The 10,863-nt window shown below is 43.8% G+C and overlaps 2 protein-coding genes across 2 annotated transcripts; one reads left to right on the forward strand and one right to left on the reverse strand.

Moving 5' to 3' along the window:
- Positions 1 to 77: 77 nt before the first annotated feature.
- crnkl1 (crooked neck pre-mRNA splicing factor 1) lies at positions 78 to 6,610 on the forward strand. The gene is made up of 14 exons (XM_076756767.1): positions 78 to 251; positions 921 to 1,073; positions 1,184 to 1,275; positions 1,619 to 1,777; positions 2,698 to 2,864; positions 3,002 to 3,180; positions 3,389 to 3,559; positions 3,947 to 4,138; positions 4,262 to 4,321; positions 4,475 to 4,555; positions 5,087 to 5,326; positions 5,452 to 5,553; positions 5,688 to 5,936; positions 6,083 to 6,610. Exons 1-14 carry the CDS (start codon positions 204 to 206, stop codon positions 6,449 to 6,451), a joined length of 2,262 nt encoding a protein of 753 aa, XP_076612882.1. The 5' UTR covers positions 78 to 203; the 3' UTR covers positions 6,452 to 6,610.
- naa20 (N-alpha-acetyltransferase 20, NatB catalytic subunit) lies at positions 6,541 to 9,611 on the reverse strand. Its single transcript, XM_076756768.1, has 6 exons — positions 9,516 to 9,611; positions 8,926 to 8,950; positions 8,581 to 8,671; positions 8,126 to 8,261; positions 7,904 to 8,049; positions 6,541 to 6,938 (listed from the first exon to the last, which is right to left on the reverse strand). Exons 1-6 carry the CDS (start codon positions 9,566 to 9,568, stop codon positions 6,853 to 6,855), a joined length of 537 nt encoding a protein of 178 aa, XP_076612883.1. The 5' UTR covers positions 9,569 to 9,611; the 3' UTR covers positions 6,541 to 6,852.
- Positions 9,612 to 10,863: the final 1,252 nt, after the last annotated feature.

Here is a 10,863-nt window from a genome sequence, read left to right on the forward strand (position 1 = left end):
GTCTTAGCTTGTTGTCGCAAATTCTGTAACCATAGTGACAGAACGCTGCACCAGGGGTTAATGGGAACTCGCAAGGCATTCTGGGTACTGTCATGGTGGCTCGCAGTGGATGCGAACAAAACGTTTCGTTACCTGTTGAAGTTTTGTTGTTGTCGAAATATTTTAAGCAAGTTTGGTAACTTTCGGATAAATCTGCCATCAAAATGGCTTCCACTGCGGCGGGCAAACAGCGGATACCGAAGGTGGCGAAGGTAAAACGAGACTCGATGAAGAGCCATGAGCTGAATATGGCTAAGCTAATGCTAACACGTAGCGCGACTGATAAAGTTTAATGGGGGAAGCCTTTCGAGCTTCCGCTCATCTTCGCTTTTAACAAAGTTCAGATCTTGTCAAAGAATATACATTAAATGGTTATTTTAGGATGGTACTGTTAATCTGCTGGAAACCACATGGGCTCGAATAACAGCTAAGCTAACTGAGGGTTGTAGCGTTATTAGCTGGTGTTTTTATCCACCTTGCCGCGTTTTGTTTATGTTTTCTGTTGAGATGTGTCCACCATTTAAACTCTGTTAAGCATCCATGCTGACCCTGATCTGAGGTTGACTTTTGAGGCTGGTAGCTGTAATGAACTTATCCTTTGCAGTAGAGCGAACTATAGGTCTTGGTCCTTTGCTGTCGCGGTCCCTACGAGAGCCAATTTCATTAGAGCGTTTGATGGTTTATACGACTGCAGTTGATGATAAATTCAAAGTTCTTGAAATTTTGCACATTGACTGACCCTGATGTCTGTATATGGATCACTACAGCAGTTGAATAGGACTGTTTACTGTATACCAACGCTATGTCTGAACAAGACAACTGATGGAACATTTTGCTAACGAATGGAGCCGCATGTTAAATGACTTCTTCTTGTGTTTCAGGTGAAGAATAAAGCTCCTGCAGAAGTTCAGATCACAGCTGAGCAGCTGCTGAGGGAAGCCAAAGAGAGGGAGCTTGAACTTCTGCCGCCACCACCAAAACAGAAGATCACTGATGAGGAGGAGCTGAACGATTACAAACTTAAGAAGAGGAAGGTATGTGCATGCCTCTCACCGTCTGCACTCTTTTTATGGAAATGTGCAGCATTTCAGTTTACAGAAATATAAGATTTGACCTGAACAGCTCAGATTCTCTTTTCTTTCAGGGCTTTGAGGACAACATCAGAAAGAATCGCACTGTCATCAGTAACTGGATAAAATACGCACAATGGGAAGAAAGCCTGAAGGAGATCCAGAGGTATTGTGTCCAGAGCCAGTTAATAATTTTTCCTGCAGAAACTAGTGAAGTAATGGTAAATCAGACTAATTTTTCACTGTTCTAGAAATTCCCACTTGCATAAATAGAAAATTTGTCAAGTATGTCATGACAGGAGGGAATTTCTTAATAACAGTGTTCTAGTGACAAACCTGCATCTGTAACCTTTTGTACCACGGCGTCACGCTGTGATGAGCCTTGTTCATTTTGATATTGGTGGTAAATTTGGGCAGTTTTACACGGTGTCCAGGACAGAATCCTTAACAGTCCTAAGCACGTCTCTGCTGGATCATTTTCCCCTCATTGCTGCTTCCTCTGGTTTCAGGGCTCGCTCCATTTACGAGCGTGCGCTGGACGTCGATCACCGCAACATCACTCTGTGGCTGAAGTATGCCGAGATGGAGATGAAGAGCCGCCAGGTGAACCACGCCCGCAACATCTGGGACAGGGCCATCACCATCCTCCCACGAGTCAACCAGTTCTGGTACGAATGCTGTTCATGTTCTGCAGTGTTTGCCTTCGCTGGTTAATGTGGGAAATTTATTTAATTAAGGAGAAAATAAACGAAGTGTTAAGCTTTTGAAGTTGAGTTTTGGTGAGTGTGTAAAGTCAGGTAGGAAAGGCAACAGGAGAGAAGGGACTTCCAATCTGAGCCAAGTAGAAATAACAAAAATATATTTGAAAGCTCCCTTTTTGCTTTAAAAAGTGATTTTATTAAAGCCTATTATGCAGAAACAAAAGCATTCACCAAGAAAAAGATGAACACCAGAGAAACATGTAGATCAGTCAGTTTGTTTTTGGTTTGTGTTTGTTTAGTTCATTTCACTTTTCTCCACTGTGTTAAAACAAGTAGAAGTAAACCCTGCACTAAGTTGATCAGCTGCAGAGTCACTTTTGACAATCAGGAACCTTTTTGCCTTAAAAATCACTTATTTTAAATTATTTTCAATTCATCGGTTATCAAAATTGTCGCTGGTTATTTTCCAATTGATAAAACAAATGATCTTTGTCTTGTGTTGAGCGGGCTGAAAGTGTCTTTGTCTGAGGTTGGACATGTTGTGATATACTCACCTGAATCACAGCTGACAGTTTGTCCTTCATTTCACACACACACATACACAGTTAGAGGAATGAACTCTCAAATTGTTGTGTAGATCATTTTTAATTGGATGCTGTTGCTAGGAAACAGCTGTTTTGTTGCTTACATTGAAAACACAGGAAATGGGATGCTTGAATCTATTTTGAACCTGTGCTTGAAACTTTGAAAGGCTCGATACATGAGTGTGACTGGACAGTGCAGATGGCGAATCTTTGGTGTGTTTGTAGGCGACTTGTACTTTTTGACACGGCTATCCAAACGTCCACCTCTGCTTTATTTACGTTTGACTTTTTGTCCTGTAAAAGGTACAAGTACACCTACATGGAGGAGATGCTGGGGAACGTCGCCGGCTGCAGGCAGGTGTTTGAGCGCTGGATGGAGTGGGAGCCTGATGAGCAGGCCTGGCACTCCTACATCAACTTTGAGCTGCGCTACAAGGAAGTGGACAAAGCCCGCACCATTTATGAGCAGTATATCCTTTCCTTGGTGTTTTCATGCGCTGTGTGATGAGTGTTGAACAGACACATCACTGGATGACATCTGTGACGGCCTTTGTATTTTGTAACCTTTGGATGTTTGTCATGCAAAAGCTCCTTAACTCCACTGTACTCGTCATGGTTCACCCCGAAGTAAAGAACTGGATCAAGTACGCTCGTTTTGAAGAGAAGCATGGCTACATCGCTCACAGCAGGAAGGTGTACGAGAGGGCGGTGGAGTTCTTTGGAGAGGAACACGTGGAAGAAAACCTCTTTGTGGCCTTTGCCAAGTTTGAGGAGACACAGAAAGAGGTTTGTGCAGCCGAGCACAGAACAAAACCAACCTGGAAGAGACTGTATGAAGTCAAACGAGAGCCTTAGTTTGCCTTTAAGTTGAGCTGGAGAGTTATTAAAATGTTGATATGTTTGTCTTTAGATCGTGGGACGAGCTTGTGAGCTGTGCTTTCATTTCACTGTACCAAAACACGTCGAATGTTTGTCTGAAATGTCTCCTTCACAGTTTGAACGTGTTCGGGTGATCTATAAGTACGCTTTGGACAGAATCCCCAAACACCAGGCACAGGAGCTCTTCAAGTACTACACCATGTTCGAGAAGAAGTTTGGAGACCGGAGGGGAATTGAGGACGTCATCGTCAGCAAACGAAGGTTCCAGTACGAGGAGGAAGTCAAGGTATTTACAGTAGAAACTAGTGTCTGACTTTCCCATAAAAACCTGCTCTTCATCTCTGATTCACATGAATATTTACAGCATTTAGTTTTTATCAGGCGTTGTTTTCAGTTATAATCTACTGAGTGGCACAGATTCCTTCAGCTTTACTTTGTTTTTCCTTTTTTTCTATTATTGAGTCCTTAAATCTTATTTTCTTGAAACAATTTTAGAAATCAGACACAAAGGAGATGAAGCCTGGTGTTATTTTCTTCATAGTAGTGCAGCCTCCCTTCTCCAGCACCTGATTTGGAAAAAGTCCACTCTGCAGAGACGGATCTGTCTGTGTGACCAGCAGATGGAAAAAGTCACTTCCTGTCCTCGTCACTGATGGTTTTCTGCTTCTGTCAGGCGAACCCACACAACTACGACGCATGGTTCGATTACCTCCGCCTGGTGGAGAACGACGCCGACCCCGACACGGTGAGAGAGGTTTACGAGAGAGCCATCGCCAACATCCCCCCCATCCAGGAGAAGAGACACTGGAAACGATACATCTACCTGTGGATCAACTACGCTCTGTATGAAGAGCTGGAGGTCAAGGTCAGTGTCGATTATCTTACAGGCCTCTGCTCACTCAATCTCTCTTAACCAGTCAGCTTCATTTCAGATGAATCAACAATAAGCTCTGCTAAGTATCTTGAATACATTTTTCCTTTCTGTCAGGATCCAGAGAGAACAAGGCAGGTGTACCAGGCCTGTCTGGACCTCATCCCACATAAAAAGGTACTTTAGATGTCAGATTTACCTTTTCTTAGAATCAATCCTGGAACTCTGTGGTGTCTCTGTACTAAAACAGAATGCTGATGTAGTTGATTTAACAGTTAAAGTCTTGGTACTGTGATTACGAGGTTGTGATAACTGTATGTCATGTTTCAGTTCACATTTGCTAAGATTTGGCTGCTGTGCGCTCAGTTTGAGATCCGGCAGAAGAACCTGCAGGGAGCCAGAAGGATCATGGTAAGATTCACCAGGACTGATGAGCTTTCAAAATACATGTAAAATTATATTTAGATCAACAGAGACACCAGGGCAAGAAGAATTTAAGCTGGACGTAACTTTCTGGTTGAAGACCTCTTCATAGAATCAAAAGGTTTAAAGTCACACGGTGTCACGAACCCTCTGAGACCAAAGCATCCACTGACTGTTCATCATCCATGTTTGTTTATTTAATATTTTTGCACCACTTAATTTTATTCTATTTTGGTCTTTGTCCTCATTGAACACTATGTTTTTTTTCCTTTGAAAGTTCTGATTATTAGAGATTAACCTGCTCTGATGTTAGTCATTAAATCCAACATATTGGACCTTTAACCGGGTAATATGACAACTGTCACGTACTCTAAAACAACATAAGAGCATAACATACCTGTTCAGATGCATAAAGAGGCAAGGGTTTCTTGAATATCTCAAGCAAAAAAAGGAAACTTTGCAGACACTTTGTGCCGAGTCCGCTGTGTGACTTCCGCTCGTCGTCATGTCTCCTCTCAGGGGATGGCCATCGGTAAATGCCCGAAGAACAAGCTGCTGAAGGGCTACATCGAGCTGGAGCTGCAGCTGCGCGAGTTCGACCGCTGCAGGAAGCTGTACGAGAAATACCTGGAGTTCAGTCCGGAGAACTGCACCACCTGGATCAAGTTCGCCGAGCTGGAGACCATCCTGGGAGACACAGACAGAGCCCGCGGTATCTTCGAGCTCGCCATCGGACAGCCACGACTGGACATGCCAGAGGTATTGATCACAGATTTGTTCGTTCATTTGTTGTTCTTTCTTTCAGACTGACTCCTTCAGGTTTCCACATAAACAGCAGTTTGTTGTGCTTCATCTCAAAGCGTCTGTGTCTGTTATCCTGTCAGGTGCTGTGGAAGTCCTACATTGACTTTGAGATCGAGCAGGAGGAGTTTGGAAACACCAGGAACCTGTACAAAAGGCTGCTGCAGCGCACGCAGCACGTCAAGGTGAGACCTGCACGGAAGGTCACCTGGAGAAAATGCTTTCCAACGAAAGACTTCAGACAATCAGCGTGAAAATCTGATCCTGGTTTCTTTAATAAACCCACCAAACCACGACTCGTCCTCTTCCTCCTGTGCAGGTTTGGATCAGCTACGCCAAGTTCGAGCTGTCCATCGACAGCTCCGACAGGCTGCAGAGGTGCCGGCAGATCTTCGAGGAGGCCAACAAGAGCCTGAGGAGCTGCGAGGAGAAGGAGGAGCGGCTGATGCTGCTCGAGTCCTGGAGCGACTTTGAGAAGGAGTTCGGCTCCGACAGCACCATGGAGAGAGTCAGGAAGCTGCTGCCCGAGAAGGTGAAGAAGAGGAGGAAGCTGACGGCCGAGGACGGGGTAAGAACCGATGTTTCACTTTTTTCACTGTTTTTACATTTCAGTCACATTGAGTAATTGGATAAAAATGAGATGAATCAGTAATCAGAATACTCCTCAGCGGCAGTCGGCCAGACATTCATCACAGTCTCTTCTGGTTGTTTCAGTCGGACGCTGGTTGGGAGGAGTACTACGACTACATCTTCCCAGAGGACGCCGCCAACCAGCCCAACCTCAAACTGTTGGCCATGGCAAAGATGTGGAAGAGGCAGCAGGTAACGGACAAGGACGTCCCCGAAAAAGCTCCGGAAGACGAGGAGACGACGGCGGCGTCCCCCGAACCTGCGGCTCCTCCCGAAGACCTGCCTGAAAACGACTCCAACAGAAACACGGCTGCCGAAACAGAACAGGAGAAGACGTACGACGATCGAGACGATGATGACAGCAGCAGCAGCAGCGAGAGTGACAGTAATGATGAAGAGGATGGAGAGAAGGAGCCGAAACAGAGCAAGAACGAAGATGGAGATAAGGATTAGATTCCCCACTGAGGAAGGCGAGGGGGGCGACGCTCGTCCTGGACTTACTTTTCTACTGATACTTTTCTTATAACAAAAACAAAAGCAGCTCATGAGCAGTCTTTAATGTACGACCATGTTTCCTTTGTCACTGTGTCATTATATCATCACATCAATTCAAACTCGCCTGTTGTCTTTATTTCTAAGTGAAATCTTAATTTAGAATTTACAGGATATGAAACCGAACGCGTATTCGACCCTTTAGGAAATTAAAATTTGTACAATGGGTGGCTCTCTGACTAATCACTGAGAAACGGGAGGCAGTCGCTGACAGTTTAACTATGTACAATGTAACTGAGCAGGACTGTAATTACACAGAATTCACATGTGATTATCAGGATGCAGAGAGCCACGGTCTACTGTTATTCGATGTCTTCTGGTCTGACGGGATGTGGCAGCGGGATGATCGACTTCTTCTCCGTGTCTCTGGACAGAGCTTTCCTCATATCTGCAGGAAGGAAAGAATAAACCCAGTCTCAGCTTTTGGAGGAACAGCGCCCTCTTCTGTCCTGTGTTGTAAAAACATGCTGCACAGAGTTAAATAAAGTGGTAAATTAAAGCCATTAAAAGCATCAGTTCATTCAATACAGCTAAATATTAATGCACCTCCAGCATCATCGATCCAGGCAGACAGGTTTGGTTTATTTGTCAGGTTTTCAGAAGTTTCTGCTGAAGCCTAAATACAATGGAGGTGAGGAAAAATGTCACCTCTGCTGCTCAAAGCTTTGAAAATACAAGAAACCTCAACAGCAACTTGCCTTTGCAGTAAAATGACACTTATAATCCACAGAACCATGTCAGTTTTCACAGAGCTGAAAAGTGTCGATGTCATGTGTTTTCTTATGCAGAAAAACGGATGTTTCATAGAAAGTCATGTTGGTGTTGAATTTTTAATGCTTTGAGCAGCACAAACAGTTTCACTCACCTCCATTGTATTAAGTCAGCAGAAATCTAAGATCGACATCTTAAAACCTCTGAGAAACAAAACCAAGCTCTCCGCAGGAATGGTGCCATGAAAAGGAAGAAGAATTATTTCTAATCCCTTTAAATGCTGAACATCTAGATTCAAGGTATTAACTGTAGCTTAACGAAAACGCTCTGCAGAGGGGAGACTTGTGGAAATGCCAGCGTGGCTTTATTCTGAGCGTCTGCAGCAGCATTTTTTAACAGTCACATGATCCTATTCATGATCATTACATTCGATTAGTTTTTTGTCCTTTCAGGTTTCAGTTTAATCAGCTCAGGTACCTGAACGCACCACACTGGCAAAGACTCCGGGGGACAAAAATAAGACTGAGCTCAGTGTTTGAACCAAACCAAACAGGCTGATAGTGGCAGTGCACTGAATTTAATCTGAAAACGGATGTAAATTCTGTATTTTTCCCCTAATTATCTGGCTTCAGTTTCTCTCACCGTATGCGTCTTCATCTGGCTCTCCGTTGCTGGCTGAGTAATACTCGATCACCGTCCTGTAGACGCTGTAGCCTAGACGTTTATACATGTTCACTGCAACTTGGTTGGAGACTCGCACGAAGAGGTCCACGAAGAATCCGCCTTTCCTACAACACAACATGACATTAAACATCTCTGTGGCGGCTGTCCAGTGTGGGTCATGTGCTGTGCAATGGTACCAACCTCTCCGAGATTTCCTCCAACATCTCCATGAGTTTGGCGGCGAGGCCGAGTCTTCTGAACTCAGGGGCGACGGACAGAGCGGTGACATGGCCGTGCCACTCCTCGCGAGCCACAGATCCCTCTGCCTTCCCCATGACTGTTTAAAAAAAAAAAAAAAAAAAAAAAAAACGTGCCAGCCATGAGGTCAGAGAGCCTCATGAGCTTTACTGAGGGTTTATTCAACAAAAGCAAACCACAGAGACGTATGACGATGATGTGAACCGTGGGCCAATTTGACTAATTTGATAGTCCACTGTGAATCCATTCATTGTTGTCGACGAACATGTGTCGTCTAACTCTTGCTCACGGCATCTCTCGATTTCATTGTGTTTATCAAGCTTCTCTTGTGAAGAACAGTCTCACTGATCACTCAACCATCTAAAACAGTTAAATATTCAAACCTAGAGGAAACTTACTGTAGCCCATCAGTTCACCACCAGGAGCCTCAGCAACGATGAAGTACTCCGGCCAGTGAGCCAGGTACTGGAGGTAGAATGGGATCCCATACTGGAGTTCAAAGGTCAAAGAAAACTACACACTTGTGACACATAAAGCACAGTAATACTCAATACACAACAGACAGACAACAAATGCAATCATCAAACAACTGATTGTAAATTAAATATCATCAGCTGAAATATACCAGATCAAGAGAAGGAGAGATTTCTAAGATATTTTCACGATATGAAAGCTAACTACATATGAAATGACACACACAAATAACGTTAGCTAGCTGACTCTCATCTTAAAATGAAGGATACAGTTTCTGTCAAAGGGTCCAGGTTGCTGTGGGACAAAACACAAACAACAGGATTCATGCTTTCTCGGTTATATATATTACGAGAACACAAACAAACCAAACACATTCGTATCATTTCATGTTTTCTTATTTAACGTCATTCACGAACACTGGCGTCAACGTCTAAACAACTTATCTGAACTGTTCGCTAACCTCCTAGCTAGGTTAGCTAGCCAAGAGAAGGAGATGCTAGGTTAGCTACCTAGCTCGGGTAAGTAGGCACAGGTTCTAGTTTTTACTGAAATAACTGATCGTTGACTGATCAAATTAGCGCCGATTTTTCCAGAGGATGCTAATGATTCACAGGGAGATTCAGTCAAGCATTAATAACTATGCTTTTCGTGGAAAACAATGGGATTACTAAATTTTCTAGTTTTTTCAAAGGAGTTTGGCATAGCATTCTTTCCAGCAAGTCCATCTGAAGTCACACTGGTTAGCCTGCTAATGCTGCTGGACACCAAAAACAGGATGTGCAGACAAGTTTGCCAAACAAACACAAGACAGCTGGTTCGTGAGTATAACACATGTAGCACAACTCAAGATTTCACTCACATATTGTTGAATTTAAATAAATCATCGCAGGTAAACGGTCTTAATGTTGTCATCTTGGCTTGGTGCTCTGTGTCCTTTCACCTCATAGACGAAAACAGACATCGACTTATTTTAAAAGGAAAAAGAGTAGCGCCCCCTGCTGAAACGGAGGTGCTACATTTCTAAAGTAATGTTAGGTACAAATACTATCTATTGTGTAATGTGTATTTATAATTGTTAGGCCTGCTCTGAGAATTTTTAGGTTGTGTTCTGGAGAGATATAAATCATCTTTTATTTTTATTGAGGTAGGCAAAAGTCAAGAGATCAATAAAGTTGATAAACTGGAGGTGGGCATGAATTTCATGACAATACATCCGACAGTTGTTTAGACATTTCACTCAAAATCTGCCAACCTCATGGTGGAGCTGGAAGAAAAGTCAGGGCTACATCCTCAGGGGATCATCAGTGTCTGTGCAGAATGTCATGGACGTCCAGCCAACAGTTGCTAGCAGAGCTGAAAATTCAACAGCAACATGTCTCTCCAGACTCAGCGTCCTCATTACTCATTGTGACCCGTTTTCACTGGGACTCTTCCCTCTTTGTTTTACAATGAAAACTCAGTCAAACTGACACTGAGTCTTTGGACTCTTGGGTTTCAGAGGCCCTCAGGAGGCCTTTTCATGAGGCTTTCCTCGTTCTTTTCCAGCTTCATGAAGGCGCTGCGAGGCAGAGCGATCCATACAGACATCATAAATCTTTTTTGGGACGCAGATTCATTTTCATCTGTGCGAACCGTGTAAATATCCTCAGAGTGGAAACACCCAGTCTCAGCTCCTCAATGAAAGCTCCCTGAGGGGATTCAGGTAAACTGAATCTGGTTCAGTTCATCAGGTGATACGATATGAGGAGGGAGGTTCCACTGCGTGCAGGTATGAAGGCTGCCGCTGACATCACCTGCTTCCAGCACCAAGCGAAGCGCCGTGGAGTGAGGTTCACCTGTGCAAATGGAGCGTCTCCGGGTGTGGAGATTCTTCAGCCTCATCGTCCTCACTGCTGCCCAGAGCACCACACACAGGTAAACACACACATTATTTTAAATTGATGAAAGTGTCTTTTGATTGACATATCTGGACACATTTTATTTTTAAGATTAGACCTCGGTGGATGACACATGAAGTATTCTGAGGGCTGAGCCTCTGTGAGCATCAGTATACACATTTTTAATTTACATTGAAGGATCGGGCTGGTTTTACTCTGTATTTTTGTTAATGCCAACAAATCCTGTGAAAAGACCAAAACCAACAATGTGTTCGTCCATCCAGATTTTTTGCCTCCACCCCAAAAGAATGGAGGTGAATGGGATTTAGT

The sequence above is a fragment of the Chaetodon auriga genome, chromosome 18 (genome assembly GCF_051107435.1).
Source record: "Chaetodon auriga isolate fChaAug3 chromosome 18, fChaAug3.hap1, whole genome shotgun sequence".
Classification (NCBI taxonomy): Eukaryota; Metazoa; Chordata; class Actinopteri; order Chaetodontiformes; family Chaetodontidae; genus Chaetodon; species Chaetodon auriga.

Bases quoted from the DNA above. Each gene is read 5' to 3' on its own strand.
- crnkl1 (XM_076756767.1), top strand. From the start codon at position 204: ATGGCTTCCACTGCGGCGGGCAAACAGCGGATACCGAAGGTGGCGAAG. The intron at 1,276-1,618 runs GTATTGTGTCCA...CTCTGGTTTCAG, and splicing joins AGCCTGAAGGAGATCCAGAG to GGCTCGCTCCATTTACGAGC. The intron at 3,181-3,388 runs GTTTGTGCAGCC...TCTCCTTCACAG, and splicing joins TTGAGGAGACACAGAAAGAG to TTTGAACGTGTTCGGGTGAT.
- naa20 (XM_076756768.1), bottom strand. From the start codon at position 9,568: ATGACAACATTAAGACCGTTTACCTGCGATGATTTATTTAAATTCAAC. The intron at 8,951-9,515 runs GTGAGTGAAATC...TTTGTCCCACAG, and splicing joins TTATTTAAATTCAACAATAT to CAACCTGGACCCTTTGACAG. The intron at 8,672-8,925 runs GTATCCTTCATT...TTTGAACTCCAG, and splicing joins TGGACCCTTTGACAGAAACT to TATGGGATCCCATTCTACCT.